The 26,167-nt window shown below is 38.8% G+C and overlaps 1 protein-coding gene across 1 annotated transcript in view; it reads left to right on the forward strand.

The window, feature by feature from the left end:
- LOC124711491 (nicastrin) overlaps positions 1-26,167 on the forward strand; it is a 135,483-nt gene that overhangs the window by 72,207 nt on the left and 37,109 nt on the right. Inside the window, exons 7-8 of the mRNA XM_047241601.1 lie at positions 5,347-5,516; positions 22,054-22,234. Coding sequence (XP_047097557.1) covers positions 5,347-5,516; positions 22,054-22,234 — 351 coding nt within the window. The remainder of the gene's footprint in view (positions 1-5,346; positions 5,517-22,053; positions 22,235-26,167) is intronic.

Raw genomic sequence — 26,167 nt, forward strand, 5'->3', positions numbered from 1 at the left:
AATTTGAGACTCAAAATTCAAGGGGAGACAAAAGTTTTAGGCCACATCTCCAAATCGAAACAAAGTTGGTCCATTGTAATATGAGACACAATTTAGATCGAATGAATGACGATACAGCTACAGTAGTTTGGTTCGAGTCGTAAGCTTAGCAGTTACACTTTGGCTGGTAGCCATTGCTATGCGTCAGGCACTCCGTCCTTATTTATACGGGTACGATTCCTTTTTCATGTGCTTTGTCTGGTTTGAATTGATTGCTTATTTTTCTTTGATCTGATAAGCGCCGTTTTTTTTTTTGTTTTGGTGTTTACATCACTCTAAGCTGAAAATGCATTACTGTACTGTGTCATGCATTGTTTGTTGCATTCTGATAGTGCGTGTTTACAGCCTGTCGCCGCTTGCGGCATGGCTTCCTTTTGTGTGCGCTACCGTCGCTTATAATTTTAAAAAAAAAGGAAAAAAAAAAAGAGGAATCGTCTCATTAGTGAAACAATGGTAAGAGACTGGTATTTGTTGTTACTTACACTGCTGCTTTCTTTGCTAATGATTAACAAGAACCAAATAATAGACTGCGTATGATAGATGTTCTGAATGACAGTTTAGTGAAAATTTTTCTCCGTTTGAAAATCTTTGCAGGCGCCTCTTTAGTACGTTACATTCTGCAAAGAAATTAGAGTCATCTTAGATTTAAAAATGTAGTCAATTGCCATGCTTCATTTCTGACTGTATCACTATTAGGTATAAGAATAATACGAATATAAAGATGGCATGATATGTATATTCTTCGTTTGCTGTTGTCTCACTCTAGTTTCGCAGTTTATTAGGCAGACAGGATTTAAATGAGATAGCAGCAAACACGAAACAATACGTGGTAAAATGTTTATATTCGTATTATTCTTATGGTGATGAAAATACTGCATGTGATTCACAATTCATAAAAGTTCATATTAGTAACCATCTCTTCTCACAGGTAGGAAAAAATCCAGAATATAGAGTTGGCCATATTGACAAACATCCCAAACAGTCTTGCCAGTCGGATTTTCGTAGTACATTGAAATGCTGCTGCTACATTCGAAGATGAACAATACGGAATTTGTATTTACTTCGTTGGATAATGTACGAAAATGCAGTGGTCGAAACTCGGGGCGGAGAAAAAAGCTCGTCTTCCACCTTCTTTCTTCTTCTTCTTCTTCTTTTTTTGACGCAGCGGTTTTGGTGCCAGTATTTACCTTTGTGCCTACAAAGCGTGCCTATGTAGCGCTACATATATTCGACGGCAGAAGTTAGTTGTGGCGGCACCCACCAACATTTTTCAGAACTTCCGCTTGCTTTGCACTCGATTCTAAGTTGCAGGTGGTTTTTTGGATTACAAAAACTGGAAAAAAAGTGTGGCTTAGATTCGAGTAAATACGGTAACAGTGCCTCAAATGTTAAATTGTGACTGATTAAATGATTACAGCAAGTGGGATTTCAGGTAAACTGCGGGAAGGGGAGGGGGGGCGGTAGGAGGAGGAGGGAAAGGGAGGTGCATCATGAGAGAAGTAGAGAAGGGGAAAAGAGTAGTAGTGGTGTTGGCAGGCAGATAGAAGATGAGCATAGTGCTGGAGTGAGAGCACTTAAGGAGATAGGTAGGCGAAGGACAGGGACTAGCAGAGGTTGAAAACAAGCAGGTTAGAGAAACAAAGGATATGTTGTTGGAATAGTTGCCACGTGCACAGTTCAGAGAAGCTGATGTTGGTAGGAAGAATCCTGATAGTGCAGGCTGTGGAGCAGTTATCAAAGTGAAACATATCACGTTGGTTGGCATGTTGAGCAACCGGGTGGTACTGCTGTCTCTTGGTGACAGTTTGACATTGGGGATTAATGGAAGAGATAGCTTGTTATACTGTGTTCATTGTAAGAATAAACCTGATGTAAATATTGTACTGTCTTCTTCCATGTTTGCTGGAATCTCATTGAATTTTGTTTCACATGGAGTGGAAGCCTTGCTGTCTCGGGTACAGACGAATACGATGACAAGGATACCTTTTATGCTGTATGTTACGCACACATTGACTGAGCTTCACTGGTGTATTTAACCAGAACAGCAAGGCCAGCCAGGTTGTCCATCTAACATGCAGTGATGTGAGCAGTCACAGTTAAAATGTAAAAAGAGACATGCAGAGAAATAGTATACCTTACATTTCATTTAATTTGTAAAGAGACTGAAATAATATTCAGAAAATTTCCAGCAATACTGCACACTTCTTAGGGGGCCAGATGTAAAACGTAACACTCTCTCCTTGTTAGCTAACATTGTATTGTAATTAAAAACAAGAGTAATGAAAATTCATGACTTAAACAAGCATAATTTTTCAGTGCAAGCATGTGTGTCTTTTAAGTGTACTGCAGGATTACATCATATAGTTAAATATTGAGGATACTGAGTGTAGTAATTATAGTCTTGTCACCTGGTAATTCTGAATTACTTCCATATCAAAATCTGAGAAATATGTCTCCGTACTGGAACTGCCATATGCCATGTTGATAGTGAGTCAATCAACAGTGTACACCACATTTTATCCTCTTCTTTTATGATGTGCTGTTCTGTATCCTGTCAGCATTTGGCAGTCACATGTAACAAAGCTTCGTGCATTAGTTCCACTACGCTGGACAGCTTAACTTGGCTCCGAATCAGTTCTGTTGGTTTCGTATAGCAGTGGTTCGGTGGCTATTGTAAAAATGCAGCTTTTGTACGGTGTGCTCAGTGCCATGAAAATTATTGTTTCCTATGTTTCTGACTCATATGACACCATGTCTGTTACAAAACAGTGGATATAGTCCAAATAAAAAGTATCTGATTTTTCATTTTTGTTCTAAATATTTAATATGTCATGTGTTCTTAATTTAAACAATCTCAGATAATCAAGAATTTATATTTGCAATGGAAACTCTAATTTTGCATTCGGTATGTAATTAGAAACAAGAATAGAGTCGATTTTGGAAAAAAGGAAGAAGATTAGGTACGTGTTAAATAGCATATATTTGAAGAAGTTTATATTTAAAAGATGTGGGTATTCCAAATTGAATGAAAAAAGGAAAACCAAATTGAGATATGAACCAGTGACCCAGGGGCTATCCCAGATTATCATTGTGATCTTCTATAAGTTCAGCTACACATAAAGTTTTCAAAAATGCCAAAAATTTCATAAATAACATACTCAAAAACTTCAAAACTGATTTTTATTTTGTAAATTTGTTCAAAATGTTGAGAATAATCTGTTTCTCACCACTTTTTAATGATGATCCTGGCGTGTGTTTCATTACAGTGCAGCAAGCAGCATCAATTGTTTTCACCCTACATATTAACAGCATGACAGCCACTGCACAAAAGTACAGATAAGGTGACTGTACACAATTTTAGAAGTATAATTTACATTGCTGCAGTATAATTAAGAAAAATGTTGCTGGCTGTTAGCACATTAGAATATCTTAAAGTTTCATTTATTGTAGCATAGTAACAACACATTTGATGCATAAATAGGACCCACTTCCAAGTGTGTAACAGCACCAGTGTACATGTGCCATGGCTGCTGACCAATCATCACATTTGTGTTTGTTTACATCCGGTTTAGTCTTATAATGAATGAAGTGTATTTGTCATGCCCACATAGAAGGTGCCATTGTGATTAGGCAGCTTAGTTGGTAAATCACATGACGGCTTTCACAGGTGGTGAACTGACAACTAAGCTGCAACCACTGTGCCACTTTCTACATTGTCATGACAACTAACTAGCCTTTGATGGGGTAGGAGATGTCTGTGACTGGGCTAGGGTAGGTGGTAGTGGGAGGATGTGTGTGACGGGTCTTGAATCTAGAAGTGTTGCAGGGAAATGAGCCACGAGGCAAGCGATTTGGAGTAAGGGTGGAGCAGGGATGGGCTAGAATATTGTTTTAGTTCAGAAAGTGATGGAACATGACTGTGAAACATGATGAGAGGTGATCAGAACCTTGAAAGAGAATGTGATTAAGTTGTTCCAGTCCTCATTGGTAATGAGTCATAGGAGGAGTGCTTCTTTATGGCTGGACATGGGGCTGTGGGAGATGGTAGGTGACTCAGGAGACAAAGCACGGGGATCTATTTCTGGATGAGGTTGGGAGGGTAATTTTAGTCTGTGAAGTCCTCGGTAATATCTTTGGCACATTTGCAGATGAACTGCTTGTCACTACAGATGAGATGACCATGTGGGATTACGGAAGGGGAATGGGTGGCAGCTGTTGAAGTGGAGGTATTGTTGGCAGTTAGTAGGTTTGATAATGCGGACAGAGAGAGTGCTGTAGCTATCCTGGTAGTTTGTTTGTTCGAAGAGGCCCAGGTGAAGCAAATGGGGGAGAAAGTGTTGAGATTATGGAGGAATGTGGGTGGGACATCCTCACCCTCGGCCCAGATCATGAAGATGTTATCAGCGAATCTGTACCAGGTGTTTCAGGGGATTCCGCTTAGTTAGGGAGGATTCTTCTAGATGGACCATGAATCAGTTGACATAGGATGGTGCCATATGTGTGCCAGTTGCTGTACACAGATTTGTTTATAGGTGATAAAAAGGAGAATGTAACAATTTTGTGAAAAGGAAAGTTGCTACTCACCGTATAGCAGAGATGCTGAGTTGCTGATAGGCACAACAGAAAGACTGTCACAATATAAGCTTTTGGCCAACAAGGCCTTTGTCGAAAATAGACGACAGACACACTCCACACACAAGTCGTCTATTTTCGACAAAGGCCTTGTTGGCCGAAAGCTTATATTGTGAGTGTCTTTTTGTTGAGCCTGTCTGTGACTCAGCATCTCCACTATATGGTGAGTAGCGACTTTCCTTTTCATAATATTGATAAAAAGGAGGAGTAATTGTGGGTGAGGAAATAGTTGGTCATAGTGATCCAGGAGGAGGCCGTAGGTTTGGAGTCATTCGACACTGGGAAATGTAGTGTTCATTATTGACAAGGCCATGGGCATTGGGGTTGTTATGTGGAGGGAAATGCCATTAACAATGATGAGCTGGGTGATGGGTGGTAAAGGAGCAGGAATTGTGGAGAGTCGCTGGAAGAAAAAATATATCATACACAATTTTCCTGAAAGCTTTTCCTGTGTGAATGTAAATTCTATCATAAGGTAAATTTTTCTTAAAACTTGATATTCACAATGTTGTTAGTGACCACACAGCTGAAATGTAAAAACGATAATAACCATCAAGTGAGCAATTTGGCTGAATAAGTGTGATGATGTTTCTTTTGCCAGCTTTCAATGTTCAATGTGTTAATTGCAGTTGTATACCCATGGATATTTAAAAGTAACAAAAATATTTAATCCAGGTGATGGACTTCATGGGCAACATGACGGAATTTGGACACAACTATGGAATTACATTTACTAAGTCAACTACAGACACACTGCCACCTGCTTCTCTACAGACATTTCTTGTGCACGATAACAAACTACCTGGTGTGGTTATTGCTGATCACGAAGCTGGCTTTACGAATAGGTAAGTTATTGTGTATTTTTCTTTTTTTCTCCAAAATACCTCTTCTTGCGATTCAACTACTTATAAATATGGACCATACTCAATGGAAAGCACATTGAGGAAATACGTAAGTCCTGCCTCTATTCAAGTTTGACGTGACGGTGAAACTTTCCGTGTCAAAGAAAATGGAGATCTCTGTTCAATACTCGACCTCTATAAAGTTTCCTTTGGACACCTCAACCTCAAGATGTGCTCTGTACTGACAGAGTAAACAGCTGTTGATATTGAACAGTAGTTAACGAGTGATATCTGGGCCACCTGCCATACTTGAGCTGTTTTTGGCTTATTCATGTCAGTCAATTTGTTTCCCTAGCTACTCATGGGAATAAAAACTTCTCTCTTCAGAAACTATTATAACTCCAAACAGTACGGACAGCCCACAGGAAGTTTCAAGTCAAAAGAGACTGTCAAATAATAACAGTAATTTAGTCAGCCATAACTTAAAGATGCCTTCATACTTATCAAGATTAAAGAAATAATTTGAGACTGTATTACCATTTTACATGTATAAGGCCCTGCAGTGTATTGTTGGAAATCTAAAAACTTTGAAGTGGTTGAAGGATGGGACACTTTTGGTGCAAACAGTCACTTCTCATCAAGATGAATATTTTTTTATTGCCAGATTGCATATTGAACTCTTAATAGTAATAGAACACCAAACTGTTCTTAGTTATACCCACTGGACTGTATCGTGAACTTAACAACATTGGAGACCTAAAATAAAAATGGGCAACTGAACGAGTAACAAAGAGAGCATAGATGGGGAGACCAAGCAGGCAGCCATGTTCGTACTGACTGTCAGTTCTCCGCCATATGCCATTGTATAACATTCACATTTTGGGCAGAGCGGTTGGAGATATGTGTGTGAGGTGTGCTTGCTTGTGCGAATGAGTGTGCACTTTTGTTTTATCAAGACAGCTTTGGCCAAATCTTATTTGTAATGGTCTTTTCATTGTGCCTATCAGCAACTCAACATGACCTCTTATGATGAGTAGCAATCTGCCAACAGGCAGATGAGATGGAGAAGACAGATTGGTCCATATCTCAGCAGATACTGGTTTCCGGATGTATCACTATCGGAACTTGTCTTCTAGTTGTGACCAATATTACCTCCTGTAGGAAAATGTAACATTTTCTCGACATGCTGCACTGCAGCCAACCAGTATGTGGAGACAGGACCACGTGCACAGCACCCTCATTTTCAGGCAAACACAGAGTCACAGAGTTTGGAGTCGAGGCTTTGCAACTTTTACTAGAGGAAAATAAAATCCAGGAGACCAAGGTTATGAGACAAGTGTTATATTCTCACACAAGCAGTCATATGTGCCTCAGAAACAGCGTACATTTGTCTCATCATTTGGGTCAGTGGCCAGTTCTGTGTTTCAGAAAATGACTCCTGTGTGCAGACTTTGTGGCAACTGAATACGTGTACCTGAAAGAGCTCACATAATGGTGGATGCACTGTTAAATCAGTAATCCCTCAATACGAACAACAGATATTGCAGGTAAACATACAACACAGATCACAAGTTCATTACTTCAGACAGCCTGTGAACAAAAGAACACTGTGTCCCTAATAATGAAACCAGCACTATTACCATTGAAACTGAAACAGGTGCTAAAAAGTTTGATAAAAGAAAGAGTTTGAAGCCCTCAGATCTCACCACACTGATCCATTGTGACAAAGTGGTTAGTGATCTGTGGACAGATGACACCTATATCAAAGACTGTACGAGGAAACTAGTAAGGACCCCAAGCTGACCCTGACCCTGTTTTTCCCCGAACTCACCTTATTCAATATATAAGGGCAAACCTATACTAATCATAAGTCTACAAGTAAGTCTGTCCATCTGTTTGAAGGTGCTTCTCCAGAACTAATGAACAAATTTTCATAGGGTTTTCACAGGTAACTTCAGCATAGCTTGGAGCACCATATAGGCTTTATTTCATCAAAAGCAGATCACAGAAAGAAAAAAAAAATCGTAATTGAAAGTTTTATCCATACTGATGATTAAATGCAAAAGTAATTCTGTCTGTCATGTTTCAGTGACTGACCTGCTGAACCCGTTTCAGTGAAGTTTGGTATAGAGATAGTTTGATTCCTGAGGAAAAACATAGGGTGCTTTAGAAAGGGTGTCGTACAAGATAATTATTGATTCAAAGAATATTACGTGAATTAGGGAAAATTATTTACTCTTTGGAAATGCTAATTACTCTTTGGAAATGCTAATTACTCTTTGGAAATGCTAATTACTCTTTGGAAATGCTAATTACTCTTTGGAAATGCTAATTACTCTTTGGAAAAGCTTCAGCTTAAGAGGGGTGGGGTGGGGGTGGGGATGGAGGGGAGGGGGGGGGGGGGGAGGGAGGCGCACATCACAAGCTGTGCACACAAACATGCAGACGTGTGTGGGCCACTGACGTTTCCGGTGCAACCACAATGAAGGGGTATCTGTTGAGAGACCAGGCAAATGTGTTGTTCTTGAAGAGGTGCCTTTTCAGTAGCTGCAGGGGCAACAGTCTGTATGATTGACTAATCTGGCCTTATAACATCAACCAAAACAACCTTGCTGTGCTGGTACTGTGAACGGCTGAAAGTGAAGGGAAACTACAGCCATAATTTTTCCCAAGGTCATGCAGCTTTACTGTGTGGTTAAATGATGATGGTATCCTCTTGGGTAACGTATTCTGGAGGTGAAATAGTATCCCATTGGGATCTCTAGGTGGTGACTACTAAGGAGGATGTCATCAGGAGAAATAAAACTGGCATTTTACCAATCGGAGCATGGAATGTTGGATCCCTTAATCACACAGGTAAGTTGGAAAATTTAAAAATGGAAATGGATAGGTTGAAGTTGGGTTTGTTCGGATTTAGGGAAGTTCGGTGGCAGGAGGAACAGATCTTCTTCTCACATGAATACGGGGTTATAAATACAAAATTGACTAGTTGTAATGCAGGAGTAGGTATAATAATGAATAAGAAAATAGGAATGTGGGTAAGCTACTATTAACAGCATAGCGAACACATTATTATAGCCTGAGAGAGACAAAGCCATCACCCATCACAGTAGTACAAGTTTATATGACAAATAGCTCTGCAGATGATGAAGAGATTGAAGAAATCTGTGATGAGATAAAAGAAATTATTCAAATAGCTAAGGGAGACAAAAATTGTAGTCATCTGGGACTGAAAGTGAATAGTAGGAAGAAGAGGGAAAACTATAGCTGAATATGGACTAGGAGAAAGAAATGAAAGAGGAAACTGCCTGATAGAATTTTGCACAGAGCATAATTTAATCATAGCTCACATTTGGTTTAAGAATCATGAAACAAGGTTGTGTACATGGAAGGGACCTGCAGACTCCAGGAGATTTCAGATTGATTATGCAATGTAAGACAGAGATTTCGGAACCAGGTTTTAAATTGTAAGGCGTTTCCAGGGGCCAATGTGGACTCTGACCACAATTTATTGGATATGAACTGTAGATTAAAACTGCAGAAAGGTAGGAACTTAAGGGGATGGGACCTGAATAGATTGAAAAAAACAGATAATCATCTTATGGTGTAGCAATTCTTATTATTTCCATGTTTGCTAAGAAAATTGGATGAGGACTTCTGCAGGAAGTGCTACTATGGAAATTTTGAGTAAAGACGAAGAGGTAGTGTATAAAGATCGTGACGATGTCCTCCAGAGATGGGAAGAATATATAAAAGAGCTATATGACACAAATAGCAAACCAGAAACTCTAGAACTTGAACCACACAACAGTGTAAGTGATGAAGAGAAAGGACCGACCATCATAATGGAAGAAGTAAAGTCTGCCATTGATGCAGTGAAAAATGGCAAAGCAGTAGGTACAGATACAATACCGGGAGAAATACTAAAATGCTTGAACCACAATGGAATAAGAGAAATATTGAGGTTATGTAATAAAATATATGACAGTGGTGAATGGCCTGAGGACTTTTTGACAACAGTAATGATTCCTTTGCCGAAAAAACAAGGAACCAAGAAATGCAGCGAGCACAGGACAATCAGCCTCATTTCACATGCAGCCAAAGTGATGTTAAGAATAATTAATAAAAGACTAGAAAAAGTAATAGAGGAGAATCTCGGCGAGGAGCAGTTTGGCTTTAGACGGAATACGGGCACCAGAGATGCAATAGGGCTCCTACGAATCTTGGGAGAAAGGTTTATTGAAAAAGGAAGAGACCTATATATGTGCTTCATCGATTTAGAAAAGGCATTTGACAATGTGGTTTGGGACAAGCTGGCGACTATTATGAGGGAAAAGAGAGTGGACTGGAAAACCAGAAGACTTATAAACTCATTGTACCTTAATCAAAAAGTTTCAGTTAAAGTGAGAGGAGGAAGTACAAACTGGATCAGACTAGGGAAAGGAGTAAGACAAGGATGCTGTTTATCACCTACTCTTTTCAACCTGTACTTGGAAAATATGATTGACCAATGCTCATTAGATGACAAAGGAGTAGAAATTGGAGGAAGAAGAGTAGGGTGCTTGAGATTTGCTGATGACATGGTCCTTCTAGCCACAGGGGAAAAAGAATTACAGGATTTGGTGGACACCATTGCAACTAACGGAAAAAAATATGGAATGAAAATTAACACAAATAAAACAAAAGTATTGGCAATAGGAGGAAATAAGGAAATAAAAATTGTGCTGAATGGAGAAACACTAGAACAGGTGCAAAATTTTAAGTATCTTGGAAGCAGGATAGACACCGACTGGAAGTGCACCACAGAAATTAAAACAAGGATAGCAATGGCAAAAGAGGCGTTTTATAAGAAAAGGAGAATCTTCTGCAGCGGTATGGACAGAGAACTCAGAAAGAGACTCATAAAATGTCTTGTATAGAGTGTTCTTCTATATGGCGCTGAAACATGGACTATGAGGAAAAAAGACAGAGAAAGGCTGGAGGCTTTTGAGATATGGACATGGCGGAAGATGGAAGGAATAAGTTGGATGGACAGAGTAAAAAATGAAGAGGTACTGAGGAGAGTGGGAGAGAAAAGGCAGTTACTAGATGTAATAAAGAGAAGAAAAAGAAATTGGATTGGGCATATATTAAGAAAGAATGACGGACTGATAAAAACAGTTTTAGAAGGTTATGTAGAAGGGAAAAGGAAGCGAGGAAGGAAGAGATTCCAGATACTGGATGACATGATGGACGGTACAACATACAGCAGCCTTAAGAAGGAAGCAATGGATCGCAGAAAATGGAGAGGCAAAGGACCTGCTAATATAGCAGATAACTGATGATGACTTCTGCCATATGCAAGACAACTTTGTAGTTTTGTTTTACCCAGACATGCTTCAGCACTTCATGTGCTGCCTTCAGTGGGTTAGTTTATTTACTTTCCATTACTGATGATTACGAAAACACTGTGCATGTTCAAAAATCACAGAGAATGCCTGCAAAATGACAAAAATGGTAGAAATTGGCATGTTGCCACACCAAAGGAGACAAACACAACAGCATTAAAGCCATGACAAGTTGTAAATTGTGTAGCAGATTCACAGCTACCAACATAAACAATTAATAGCTTCATGTAAGAAAGAAAATAAAGTAACCCACTGAAGATGCACAAAAAGTGCTGAAACATGTCTAGATAAAAACAAAACTCCGAAGGTGTCTTGCATAAGGCAGAATTTCTCATCCAACTGAAAGAAACTGAGTTTTTTGAGAATTTCAGAGGGAGCATTAAGCAATGATTGACTAGAATATTGGAAAGAAATACAGTAGAAGATGGATGGGTAGCTTTGAGAGATGAAATAGTGGTGGCAGCAGTCAAGTAGGTAAAACAGTAAGGGCTAGCAGAAATCCTTGGGTAACACATAAGATATTGAATTTAATTGATGAAATGAGGAAATACAAAAATGCAGTAAATGAAGCAGTGGAAGGGAATACAGACGTCCAAAAACTGAGATTGACAGGAAGTGCATATTGGTGAAGCAGGAATGGCTAGAGAACAAATGTAAGGATTTAGAAGCATATATAACTTGGGGAAAAGTAGATGCCACCTACAGAAAAATTAGAGAGACCTTTGGAGAAAAGAGAACCACTTGTATGAATAACAAGAACTCAGATGGAAAACCAGCCTTAAGCAATAAGGGAAAGCAGAAAGATGGAGTATATAGAGGTGTAGACAGGAGAGATGTACCTGAGGGCAATATATAGCAATGGAAGATGATGTAGGTGAAGATGAGTGAGATGGAAGGTATGATACTGTGAGAGGAATTTGACAGAGCACTGAAAGACCTAAGTTGAAACAAGGCCCCCACGAGTAGATGACATTCTGTTAGAATTACTGATAGCCTTGTAAGAGCCAGCCATGATAAAACTCTTCCATCTAGTGGGCAAGATGTATGAGACAGGTGAAATACCCTCAGACCTGAAGAAGAATATAACAATTCCAATTCCAAAGAAAGGAGATGCTGACAGGTGTGAATATTACTGAACTGTTGTTGTTGTTGTGGTCTTCAGTCCTGAGACTGGTTTGATGCAGCTCTCCATGCTACTCTATCCTGTGCAAGCTTCTTCATCTCCCAGTACCTACTGCAACCTACATCCTTCTGAATCTGCTTAGTGTATTCATCTCTTGGTCTCCCTCTACGATTTTTACCCTCCACGCTGCCCTCCAATGCTAAATTTGTGATCCCTTGATGCCTCAAAACATGTCCTACCAACCGATCCCTTCTTCTAGTCAAGTTGTGCCACAAACTTCTCTTCTCCCCAATCCTATTCAATCCTATTCAATTACTGAACTATCAGTTTAATAAGTTTATGGTAGCAAAATACTAACATGATACTTCACAGATAAATGGAGAAAACAGGCAGAAGCCAAACTCGGGGAAGATCAGTTTGGATTCCAGAGAAATGTAGGAATATGTGAGGCAGTACTAACCGTATGCCTTATCTTAGAAGGTAGATTAATTAATAGCACACCTGTGTATGTAACATTTGTCAACTTAAAGAAAGCTTTTGACAGTGTTGATTGGGATACTCTCTTTGAAATTCTGAATGTAGCAGGGGTAAAATACATGGAGCAAAAGGCTATTTACCACTTGTACAGAAACCAGAGAGCAGTTAAGAGTTGGGGGGCATGAAAAGGGAGCAGTGGTTGAGAAGGGAATGAACAAGCATGTAGCCTGTTTCCAACATTATTCACTCTATATATTGAGCAAGCAGTAAAGGAAACAAAAGAAAAATTTTGAGTAGAATGGAGAAGGAATAAAATTTTTGAGGTTTGCCGATGACATTGTAGTTCTGTCAGAGGCTGCAAAGGACTTGACAGAACAGTGGACTGGAGTGGACAGTGTCTTGAAAGGAGAATATCAGATGAACATCAACAAAAAGCAAACAAGCATAATGGAATGTAGTGGAATTAAATCAGGTGATGCCGAGGGAATTAAAATAAGGAATGAGACATTTAAAATAATAGATAAATTTTGTTATTTGGGCAGCAAAATAATTGATGATAGCTTAAGTAGAGAGGATATAAAATGTAGACTGGCAATGGCAAGAAAAGCATTTCTGAAAAAAGAAAAGAAATTTGTGAATATTGAATATAGATTTTGTAAGAATTAAGAAGTCTTTTCTGAAAGTATTTAGATAGAATGTAGCCACATATAGAAGTGGAACATGGACGATAAATGGTTTAGATGAGAAGAGAATAGAAGCTTCTGAAATGTGCTGCTACAGAAGAATGCTGAAGATTAGATGGCTAAATAGAATTGGAGAGAAAAAAATTGTGGCACAACATGACTAGAAGAACAGACTGGTTGATACGACATGTTCTGAGACATCAAGGGATCACCAATTTTAGTGTTGGAGAGAAGTGTGGTAGGAAAAAATTGTAGAGGGGGACCAAGAGAAGAAATATGGTAAGCGCATTCAGAAGGATGAAGAGGCTTACATAGGATAGAGTAGCATGGAGAGCTGCATCAAGCCAGTCTTGACAGAAGACCACAACAACAACAACAACAACTGTAGCTTACTCTCTCATCATCACTCATCATAACAAAACTACAGATATGCAAGTGCAACCACTGGTTACAGCTAGTGTTAAGTAAATCCTTAAGTTGGCTTCAATCCTATCATAAATATATGTAGGCTTCATGTTACATAGCTAAAACACCTTGCATAGTGGGCATCTCTGCACTTGTGTGTGCAAGAAACACTGCTTAAATTATGTAACTGTCTTTTGTTTATTGGGTATAATCTCCACTGGAGGAACAGCCTTAGTAAAGAGGTATAAATGTATAAATGGTGAATATCATTTCTTTTGTCTTTCCCTTATCTGCAGCCTACAGGAGAGGACTATTATGGTGCAAGTGTACCAGGGGATAATGGGACATTCTTGCTATGTGCCACTGTGTGCACTATTGAGAAAATTTAGTGACTAGGCATTTGCAGCTGACCGCAGACTTATTTATTGCCTCAACGTATGTTTCACGTAAGAACCACAAAACAAGATAAGAGAAATTTGGGCTTTTATGGAGGCATATTGACAACCATTTTTCCTTCACTCCATTTGCAAGTGAAGTAGGAAAGGAAATGATTAGTAGTGATACATGATACACTCCACCATACACTGTACAGTGGCTTGTTGAGTATGTATGTAGATGTAGGTATGTATGTACTTTCTGACCTTGCCATACAGCTGTGCCTTGATGTGGACTTCAGTCTACAGTGTCTGCTATGGGGCTCCACCCTTGGTATTTTAATTCCTTCATTGCCTGTTCAGTATAGAAATTAAATTTCATTGGTAATAGTAACCACCTTGGCTTTAAGCCTTTTCCAATTTTAGTGTGTCATACCAGGCTGTCAGTGCTAATTAAGCCTGTCTGCTTTGTGTAACATTTTTATTACCTTTCACATTATAAAATGGCTTCTTTAAATATACCTGTGCAATGTGTGTGTCCTTTTACATAAATTTGTCCTCTGGTTTTAGCTGCAGTACTGAAATTGTTTCTCTTTTCTCCCTTTCCTTTATCGATAATGTTTCTGTTTTGAGCATTTTTTTATACGTGTGGTGCTAGACTGTCTGTGTGGCAGTTTCACATCTATCCTGCCCTTGCTTTCTTCATAAAGACAATAATTATATTCTTTTCAAAATATTTGGAATTTCTGCCATTTTACAAATTCTATTCACAAGCTTGCATTTTTCCCACTCCAGTCATTTGTTTGATGTCCGTAAATGTTATGCTGATATTCCATTACTCTTGTTTAAATTTCATTGATGTTCACTTTATTATCTCTTTTGAAGACAGTATCCTTTCAGTGCAGCTGATCTTCCATGTCATTTACTGTGTCTGATAGCATCACGAACCTTAAAGTTTCTATTATTTCTTTGAGCTTTAATCCCTTTTTCAAAACTTGTCCTCATTTCGTTCCTGTAAATAATTTGTGTTAGTATTTCACAACCATGACTTATTACACAAATGGCTTTAGACACTGTCAGCATCTGCGTTCTTTAGTACCGTAATTAATATGTTCATGTTGAATTCTGATATTTTGTTCATTTCTTACGTCCTGTGTACTAGATGGAACACTTTGTCATCCTAAGACATCAGTAATTCTGAGGGAATGTCCTATACTCCATGTGGTGTTTGGAGTTACATCGTTCTGTAATCTTCATGCTGTATCATATTTCCCACTGCACCTCCTCCTTCTCTCTCTTCACTTTCTGAATATTGTCTTTAGGTTTATTTCCTGTATGCAGTCTCCTACATGTTCCTTACAGTTTTCAGCATTTCTTTCTTTGTGTAGGCTATCTGAGGTCTTGATGTTCATACAGTTGTGCCTTTTTTCTCCAAAGATTTCGAGTTTTAGTATATGTGGCATCAATATTTACCATAGTTAGTCTGTAGCTTTACATTTCTCCTTTGCCATTTTCCTCTTTTTGTTACTCTCATTTATTAGACTTTTTAAGTGATGTTTGCCTCTTTCATGTGTGGCATTTTATATGTTCTAGATTGACATCTACATCCATACTCTGTGAAGTGCATGCCAGATGGTACGTCCCATTGTACCTTATATTAGTGTTTCTTGTTGTTCATGAATTGCTGGATGAAAGGACTGCTCAAATGTCTTTGTGACATTTGTAATTAATCTAATCTTATCTTTGCTGTCCCATTGTGTGTGATGCACAAGAGTCTTAATGTATTCTACCTGGTGTAGGTGATATTACTCAAGAATTATGAATGTCCTTGTGAGAGCCACCTGTGAAAAAATTGTTGCATCTTTTAAGCAAGATATATTGAACAGGTGAAATACCATTGGGCTTCAAGAAGAATGTAAAAATTGCAATATCTAAGATGTCATGTACTGGCATATGTGGGTATTACTGAACCTTAAGATAAGTAAGTGATGGTTGCAACAGATTAACGAAAATTAGCAGAAGGAAATCTAGGGAAGATTAGGTTTTATTCTGGAGAAATGTAGTAACACATGCAGAAATATTGACTCCACAGCTGATCTTAGAAGATAATTTTAAAAAGGCAAGCCTTCATTTATACAATTTGCAGATTTAGAAAATAATGTGTGATAACATTCACTGAAACTGTGAAGTAGTTAGGGGTAAAACACAGGGAGCAGTACCTTATCCACAACTTGCACGGAAGCTGTACTGAGAGCTGCAGGATGTGATTGGAAGGTAGTAATTGAAAAGGAATGTGAAAGGATTGTAGCGTATCAATCACATTATTCAATCTACACATTGAGAAAGCATTTCACTATGTGAGACAGGAAAACAAAGATATCAGAGAAAAGATTTGGACTGAAATTCAGTGTAATTGACATTCCGATTTGGATAGAGATGGTAAAAAAATTAATAGATAGCAACTTGAAAGGAGGTCAGACACACACCAAAGTAAAACAATAATAATCAAATGTAGTCAGATCAAGATAGCTTATGCTGTGGGATTAGGAATAGTAAATTAGACAATTAAAGTGGTGGACAAGTTTTGCTATTTCTGCAACAAAATAACTAATAATGCCAGAAGCAAAGGGAACACACTTCAGGGGCTTGAAAACTATTTTTTGTCCCTGATGTGTAGGTTTCATGCAAGCAGCTCAATGAAGCAGGCCAACAATACTCCAAGATGCCTGTTGTGCAAGGCAGCCAACATGGCAGTGGATTGCAAACTATTATGTGCCTCTGACACGTAGGTTGCCCTGAAAAGTAGGCCAATAAGGCCAGCCAATTCTACTTCCATACAATATATCTGTTCGGCAGGGCAGCCTTGTCAGACACTCAGATCATTGCCAAACATTGTATGTAGATTATCAGCTAAAACACTGATTTAGTTTGTGCTGTGTGCTGGCATCCAGTAAAACATGCATAAATGGTAATTAAAAGTGACACCAGAACGACAGAACACAGAAAAGGTGTACCGTATTTACTCGAATCCAAGCCGCAATTTTTTCCGGTTTTTGTAATCCAAAAACCCGCATGCGGCTTAGAATAGAGTGCAAAGTAAGCAGAAGTTCTGAAAAATGTTGGTAGGTGCCGCCACAACTAACTTCTGCTGTCGAATTATGTAGCGTGGAAGACGAGCTTTTTTTCACCGCCCCGAATTTTGACCGCTGCATTTTCATACATTATCCAACGAAGTAGATACAAATTCTGTATCGTTCATCTTCGAATGTAGGAGCATTTCAACATACTATGAAAATCTGTCTGGCAAGATTGTTTGGGATGTTTGTCAATATGGCCAACTCTACGTTCTGAATTTTTTCCTACCTGTGACAAGAGATCGTTGCTAATAAGAACTTTTATGCATTGTGAATCGCATGCAGTATTCTTTTCACCATAAGAATAACACCGTACGAATATAAACATTTTGCCATGTATTCTTTCGTGTTTGCTGCCACCTCATTTAAATCCTGTCTGCCTAATAAACTACAAAACTAGAGTGAGACAACAGCAAACACGGAATAATATACATATGTCATGTTTATATTTGTATTGTTCTTATGCCTAATAGTGATACAGTCAGAAATGAAGCACGGCAATTAACAAGATTTTTAAATCTAAGATGACTAATTTCTGTGCAGAATGTAATGTATTACAGAGGCGTCTGCAAAGATTTTCAACCGGAGAAAAATTTTCGCTAAACTGTCATTCAGAACATCTATCGTACGCAGTCTATTATTTGGTTCTTGTTGATCATTATCAAAGAAAGCAGCAGTGTAAGTAACAGCAAATGGCAAACAGTCTCTTGCCATTGTTTCGCTAATGAGACGATTCCTCTTTTTTTTTTTTTTTTTTGTAAGCGGCGGTAGCGCGCACAAAAGCAAGCCATGCCATGAGCGGTGACAAGTCATAAACACTCACTATCAGAATGCAACAAACAATGCATGACACAGTACAGTAATGCATTTTCAGCTTAGTGACGTAAACATCTATAACAAAGAGAACGGCACTACCAGGTCAAAGAAAAATAAGCAATCAATTCAAACCAGATGAAGCACGTGAAAAAGGAATGGTACCCGTATAAATACAGACGAAGCACCTAATGCATAGCAATGGCTACATGGTAAAGCTTAACTGCTAAGCTTAAGACTTGAACCAAACAACTGTAGCTGTATAGTCATTCATTTGACCTAAATTGTGTCTCATATTAGAGTGGACAAACTTTGTTTCGATTTGGATCTGCGGCCTAAAACTCTTCCCTCCCTTGGAATTTCGAGTCTCAAATTTCAGGTGCGGCTTAGATTCGGGAAATTTTTTTTTCCTTGATTTCGAGTCTCATTTCTCAGGTGCAGCTTAGATTCAGGTAAATACGGTATCTGTTTGCAAATCTCACGTGAATGAGTCGGTAGAGCATGACAGCGCCGTGCTGAAGGTCCTGTGTTCAATCCCCAGTACTGACAATTTATTTTAACTGTTTACATGAAACTTTTATATGGGAGAACATTTTCCTAACATGTAAAAGGACTTTTCAGAGTTCATAGTAATGTTCTTTTGGCAGTATGAATTTGCTTCGTTAGTTGAAAGTAGAAAACCTATAGAATACATTTCTATAGATAGGTGTGGTGTCCTGTTGGATATGTGCAACAGAACAGACACCACTCGTGATGAAGCAGCTAGTTCATTTGTAGTTTCCAGAATAAACATAAACAATCAGAACAGTGAAATAAAGAAACAATTGCATCGTGCATGTGGAAGTATGATTAGTCCCATATAACAGTTTCATGCATAATACAGTAAAAATAATGTCATCATTGGGATATGAACCCAGGACCCTTGGTACGACAAACTAATGCTCTACCAACTTCCCCACGGAAGCTATACATATTAATCACAGTTATGCTCAGATGACAACACATAGTACAAACTAAATTTGGTTGATACTGTTTCAACAATCAATGTTTGGTACAGATCTGAGTGTTGCACATCGGGAGGTTTGGTTGTCAGTGGAAAAATTTGAACATGAAGCTATAAAGCTGCCAGCCTCATGTTGTTAAGGGGAGTTTGCAGGGCCTATATGGGCAATGTTAAATTAGTATGCTTCATGTACCTTTATCTCTGAAACCAATGAAGATAAGACTGTGAATTTTTACAGCTGACTTATCCATGTTATTTATGTCTACTAAACCAGAATTAACAGATGAGGTACAAAAGAAGGAGAGATATATATGTATTTTCAATTATGCTATTTTTTGTCAGAAATAATTGTACACATAATGCCCTAGATGGCCTTCTATTCAAGTTATTTCTATGGTTGTGCTTCAGTAGGTACAATACATTGTAATGAAATAGGTGCCAAAGTTTCATATAGCTATCACAAGTAGGTTTTGATATAAAGGAACATTAAACATAAAAAATGTCATTTTGAGAAAATCTCATTTAAAGTATAAAATGATAAAAATTGACTTGTAATTATAAATTAAGTCTCAAAAACACCCACCAGCATAGTCTGCATCACCGTCTTTGCCAGCTTCCTTCTCCAAAAGCTTCTTTCTTCTGATTGATCTTGCATCTTTGGCAGTGAACTGAGCTGCACACTGTGCCTTGGCGAGTCTCATCTTCTCCAATAACTTCAAGCCCTTTACAGTATGGTAGCCTGGAATGATGTTACAATGTTGTAGAACTCTTATTCTTCCCATATTTCCATCATTAAATGTTAATACAGCATCACTAACTCACCATTTTAGTGTATTGAGCCCTACAAAAACATTTTAGGCACTCATGTCCAGATAATGTTATTGAATGATTCATTAGGATTCTGTGTTCGCCCATGTAAATACTTTCGGAGGAGGTCTGGGTGAGCTAGGTCCCTATAAATTGGTTTTATTGCTTCCATGACAGCTTCAGGAATAGAGTTCATGTGTTCAAAAGACACTCTTGTACTTCAGCCTTCCAGAATTTACACCACGATTCAGGTCCAGGTGGTCAGAGTGCACATGTCGGTTTTCTGTCTGTTGAAAGTTTGTGGAAGTGTGTGGTCCAGATTGCTTTTCTCATACTTTCTAAATCATTTCCGTTATTCCTGATGGCCATTCCATAATACTTCTGGAGCTGATTTATTGTTTTATTAGTCAGACAACCTCTAAATGGCTTGCCATCAGAAAGTGTGGTGGTGCGAAAAGATTGTTTTAATTTTCTGAGACGTGTGCTCATCCTCTTTTGCACATGCACAGCACATTACAATTTCTTTATGACAATATTTTTATATGGATTTGCTTCAACAACACCCTTATTGCCTTAGAATCTCCATCCCCAAGGAACTGGGTGTATCGTACACCCCTTTCCTGCAGTGATCTCCTAAACATTTTCATTACGGCATCAGCTTCCGTTCCTCCACTAGTTCCTTCATAATTTTTCTGGCAGTTTTAATGTTCATTTTTTCCATTTTTGTCACAGGAGCTGTGGCAGTGTTTTTTAAGTGCCTCAAAATCAATTACTTTGCCTGTGTCTACACTTGTGATTGTGACAACTGAGTAGTTCAACATGTTACCCCACTTTTGCCATGTCCCATCAAACGCAACTGGTATATCAATGTTGCCTTCATTCACTTCAACAGCTTCATTTGTTGCAGCCTTCATTGACAGGGAAGCAACAGAGTTAACAGCGTCTCCTATAACTTCAGTATACCTCTGAATTTTTGTAAGTGGTGATGGTAGATTCATAACCGAACAGAAACACTGAGCTGCACTAAGACCTTTTTTGATAGCTCTCATGGCATAGAAAAGTCTTAAATTTACCTCAAAAAGATTATTCTTGCATTCATTTGACGTTACAAATGACTTTTTGCTGTCACAGCCAGTGCAAATAATTACTATTGTCGTAGTGAGTCCTATTCTTGCAGAAAAATCTTCTTCAATAATTACTTTTCTGACACAAATATTACTGCACAATGTATCACACAACACCTGAATTAAAATGTTCACATCACACAAAGCATATCCCAGACCAGAAGTACTATTTTCTAAATTATCCTGCAGTAATCCTAATTCCTCGAATTTTTTATGTAATTTAGCTTTACTTGCATTGGGTGAGGTCACATCTCCCTTGTTATCTGGTGGCACGTCAAGGTTATTTGATTTTACACTGCTTGTGGGTTCCAACTCTTGAACAACACACAATTTTATACTTCCAGTGTATTGGTTTACACCAAACTTACGTTTCTTGAATAGGCTAGCACTTCTAGGCATGTTTATATTACGTCAAACTGCACCAGATTACACCGAAAGTCACTGTTTCACTCAAAACAAACAAACAAACAAATGCCAAGCAACTGCGAAATACAGTGTGACTAACGTTGAGTGCCATGTGTTTTCTGTCAGAGATTTAAATCACAGCCTACTATAAAATGTAGGTTCCAAGATATTCACATATAAACAGATGCACATCCAAAATCTGGTGATCTCGCAGATACGCATGTAAGACTTCAAAATTAAAAATAAAATACTTCTAAACGTCACACACAGATAATTTATGCACAATTTTCTGCAGGAAAGAGTACATAATATTCTAGGGCATGTTTTGTAAAATGTGAAAATTTTCGAATTTTTGCCTGAAAACTCCTCTTAAGATGTCAGTTGCACATTCACTGTCAACCATATTAATTGGTAACGTTTCTCTAAGTTTGTGAAGTTCCAACATGTAAGCAGCTTTCCAGCTTTCCCTAATGAGTTGAGTCCATCTCGTCATTGCTTCCCTTGCTACAAACTTGGGGGTGAGTAGCTGTAGAAGTGAAATGTGGTTTTTTTTACATTATCTGGAAGACTAATTATGATTTCGTTCTCCATTGTACGCCTTTCAAACATTCAGTGGCTCAGCTGTATGGCGGGATTACTCTCACAGTGTCCACTGTTTGTTCCCCACCCAGTACTCTTCAGTAGCTTTTGACTGTTAGTGTTATTAAACTATGTATTGTTTGGTGTATACTGAAAAAAATTAAATGCTGATTTCTGTGATCTGGAGATTAGGTTTTACAATTATCATTACATCTTCTGTTTCCAGGTACTATAACAGTATATTTGATGATGCATCGACACTCAACTACACATATTACAATGGCTCTGTTCCACCTGAGGATTCACTTGCATCATTTATAGCTAATTTCTCTACAGTTTTGGCACAGTCATTGTTCTACATGGCAACGAAAACAAAAAACACTAATGCATCTGTTGATGCAACTCTGGTGAGATTGGTTATTTTGCATTTTTGTAGTTGTATACAGGCACAGTTTTTATATGAATAGCATTTACTGCATAATGTTAAATGCATTATCATTGTTGACTGTCTGGATTTTTTTACACACACACACACACACACACACACACACACACACACACACACACACACAATGTTATGCAATGAAGCAGCAGTAATTCTAATTTGCTTATAAAAATGTCTCTGCTATCTAGTACACTATTTTGTAAAACTGTACAAGTAATCAATTTTTTTTTCTTCTGTAAGTTTAGTTCTCTACCTTGTGCACACTGTTTCATCACACAAAATTGCTTATATTTTCATATCATAAGTGGCTGTATCAGTGTTTTTTATTTCTAAGTGATATTTTTTAATTATCTAAAAGTAATTTTTAATTATCTGCATTTTTCTCTACATAATAGCAACCTTAATGTGTGACTGTTCTAATTATGCTGTTGCTAATTATGATGATGACGATGATGATGATGATGATGATGATGATGACAATGATCATGGTCATGATCATGATTTGACGGCAATGATGAGTATGTTACCTAACAAGAGCAACTTAAATCTTATCAGTTGTGCCACCACAGTATTGTTCACACCACAGAAAGAGAGAGATAAAGGGCAACAGTGCACATTCTGTTGATGTTACAGGTAGAGTGCTGTGGTGCTCTATATCTAGCTTAGCTACAGTTGGTGATTGGGACTCCTTGGATGCTGTCACTTTGCTAGCATTTGTTCACGTTTTGTTGTTGTTATTGTTGTTGTCCAGAGACTGGTTTGATCCAGCTCTCCGTGCTACTCTATCCTGTGCAAGCGTCTTCATCTCTGAGTACCTACGGCAACCTACATCCCTCTGAATCTGCTTACTGTGTTCATCTCTTGGTGTCCCTCTATGATTTTTTCCCTCTGCGCTTTCCTCCAGTACTAAATTGGTGATCCCTTGATGCCTCAGAATGTGTCCAACCAAACGATCCCTTCTGCTAGTCAAGTTGTGCCACAAATTCCTCTTCTTCCCAATTCTATTCAGTACCACCTCATTAGTTATGTGATCACGCATTTAATCTTCAGCATTCTTCTGTAGCACCAAATTTCAAAAGCATCTATTCTCTTCTTATGTAAACTATTATCGTCTATGTTTCACTTCCATACATGGCTACACTCCATGTAAGTACTTTCAGGATGGACTTCCTGACACTTCTATACTACTACTACTACTACTACTACATGATCAGGGCCAGTGGACCGCTTGCATCTACGAGTTTCCTCCTCCACTGTATTCTGTCCATTGCTGCTATCCACCATCCGTTCACATCTATTGACACTTGGTTTAAATCTTCATGGAGTCCATCCCTCCAACACTTCTTAGGTCTCCCTGGTGGTCTCTTTCCTGTAGGTGTGAAATCCAGGAGCTTCCGAGGCGATCTGTGATCCTCCATCCGGGCCACGTGGCCGGCCCACTGCATTCGTTCGACTTTGACGGTTCCTACTATGTTGGGCTGCTGGTATAGTTCCTCAAGCTCTTTGTTGTATCTGATCCTCCATTCCCCTGTATCTGCATCCAGAACCTGACCGAAGATCTTCCGAAGCACTTTTCTCTCAAAAACAAGGAGCTTATGGAAGTCCTGTTTCCAGATACTCCATGTCTTACAGCCATATAGAACAACAGGCTGGATCAGGGTTTTGTACAGGCGAGTCTTTAACTGTCTGGAGAGATATTTGGACCAAAGCAGTTGTGCTAGGCTGTGGTAAGATCGGTTTCCTGCTTGTATTCTGGCATTGATCTCTGCTTCATGTGATGAGTTCTCATTTAAAAGTGCCCCTAGGTATTTGAATTCTTGCACTCTCTTGTAGGAATGGTCCCCAACCTGCAGTGATTGTACATGATCGGCAGTCTGACAGTGACCACGCGTCATGACGAGGTACTCTGTCTTGACTTTGTTTATGTTTAGCCCAAATTTGCTGGCAGCCTCCTTTAGTGCTTTGGTCATTTGCTCCAACTCCTCTTCCGACCTAGAGAGTAAACAGATGTCGTCTGCATAGGCTAATTATGCCAGTCTCTTTCCTTCAATGTCAATCCCTTCGTTCTCTTGGAAGGTCTCGCGTACGATTTTCTCGAGGGCAAAGTTGAACAGGATAGGGGACAACCCATCTCCTTGCCTGAGTCCTGTCACAATTTCAAACTCCTCAGTTACGCGATTTCCCATCTTCACCTTTGCACGTGTTTTGTTCAGACAGATCTTTATCAGAGTGATGAGTTTCTCTGCTGTGCCAAACTCCCTTAAACAGTTGAGCAGGCTCTTGCGATGTATGCAATCATAGGCCTTCTTAAAATCAACGAATAAAATATGCAAATCTTTACCATATTCACCCAGTTTCTCAGTGAGCTGCCAGAGACTGAAGATGTGATCTACTGTTGACCGTCCTGGCTGGAAACCTCCCTGGTACTCCCCAATCACCGATTCTGCCACTGGCTGAATTCTATGTATGAGGCAATTGGACAGGATCTTATAGCAGACGTTAAGCAGGACGATTCCTCGATAGTTGTCACATTTCAGTTTGTCGCCCTTCTTATGTATTGGACAAATCAGAGCTGTTTTCCATTCTCCTGGTAGCTCTTCTTTGGTCCATATTGCCTGTATCAGTCGGTGTATTTTTTCTGCAAGTTTCTTTCCTCCTACCAGGATCATTTCAGCCTGTATTCCATCTTCACCTGGACTCTTATTCTGTTTAAGGTGTCTCGTTTCTATCTCATCCAGGGTAGGTGGAGGGTAGTCTGCATCGGCTGTAATTGGGTACTGGAATCAAACTGCAGCTCAGGTTCATCACAATGTAGCAGCTGTCGAAAGTACTCTTTCCATCTCTCAGCTATATCCCTATCGTTCATCAGGATCTTATCACGGGAATCTTTGACAAAATTCTGCTTGGCCTGGTGACCTTTGCAGAGGTACTTCACCTTCAGAAACATTTCCCTAGTCTTTTGTCCTCTGAAGTCTGTTTCTGCTTCTATACTCAATGTTAACAAATTTCTCTTCTTCAGAAATGCTTTCCTTGCCATAGTCGGTCTATATTTTATATCCTCTCTACTTCTCCTTTCCAGACACTGCCCATTGCATTCAAGTACTCTTCCATATCCTTTGCTGTCTCTGATAGAATTATAATGTTGTCAGCAAACTTCGAACTTTTTCTCTCTTCTCCATGGATTTTAATTACTACTCTAAATTTTTCTTCTGTTTCCTGTACTGCTTGCTCAATATACAGTTTGAATAATGTCAGGGATAGGCTGCAACTATGTCTCACTCCCGTCTCGACCACTGCTTTCCTTTTGTGCCCCTAGACTCTTATAAACTGCCATCTGGTTTCTGTACAAATTGTAAATAGCCTTTCGATCCCTGTATTTTACCCCTGCCCCCTTCAGAATATGAGAGAGAGTATTCCAGTCAACATTGTCAAAGGCTTTCTGTAAGTCTACAAATTCTAGAAACATAGGTTTGTCTTTCCTTAACCTATCTTCTAAGATAAGCCATAGGGTCAGTATTGCCTCGTGTTCTCCAACATTTCTACAGAATCCAAACTGATCTTCCCCAAACTTGGCTTCTACTATTTTTCCATTAATCTGCAACGAATTCATGTTAGTATTTTGCAAGTGTGACATATTAAACTGATATTTTGGCAATTTTCACACCTGTCAAGATCTGCTTTCTTTGGGATTGGAATTATTATATTCTTTTTCAAGTCTGAGGGTATTTAGCCTGTCTCATACGTCCTGCTTACCAGATGGAAGAGTTTTGTCATGCCTGGCTCTCCCAAGATTATAAGTAGTTCTAACAGAATGTTGTCTATCCCTGAGGCCTTGTTTCAACTTGGATGTTTCAGTGCTCTGTCAAATACTTCATGCAGTATCATATTTCCCATT

The sequence above is a fragment of the Schistocerca piceifrons genome, chromosome 8 (genome assembly GCF_021461385.2).
Source record: "Schistocerca piceifrons isolate TAMUIC-IGC-003096 chromosome 8, iqSchPice1.1, whole genome shotgun sequence".
In the NCBI taxonomy this organism is placed as follows: Eukaryota; Metazoa; Arthropoda; class Insecta; order Orthoptera; family Acrididae; genus Schistocerca; species Schistocerca piceifrons.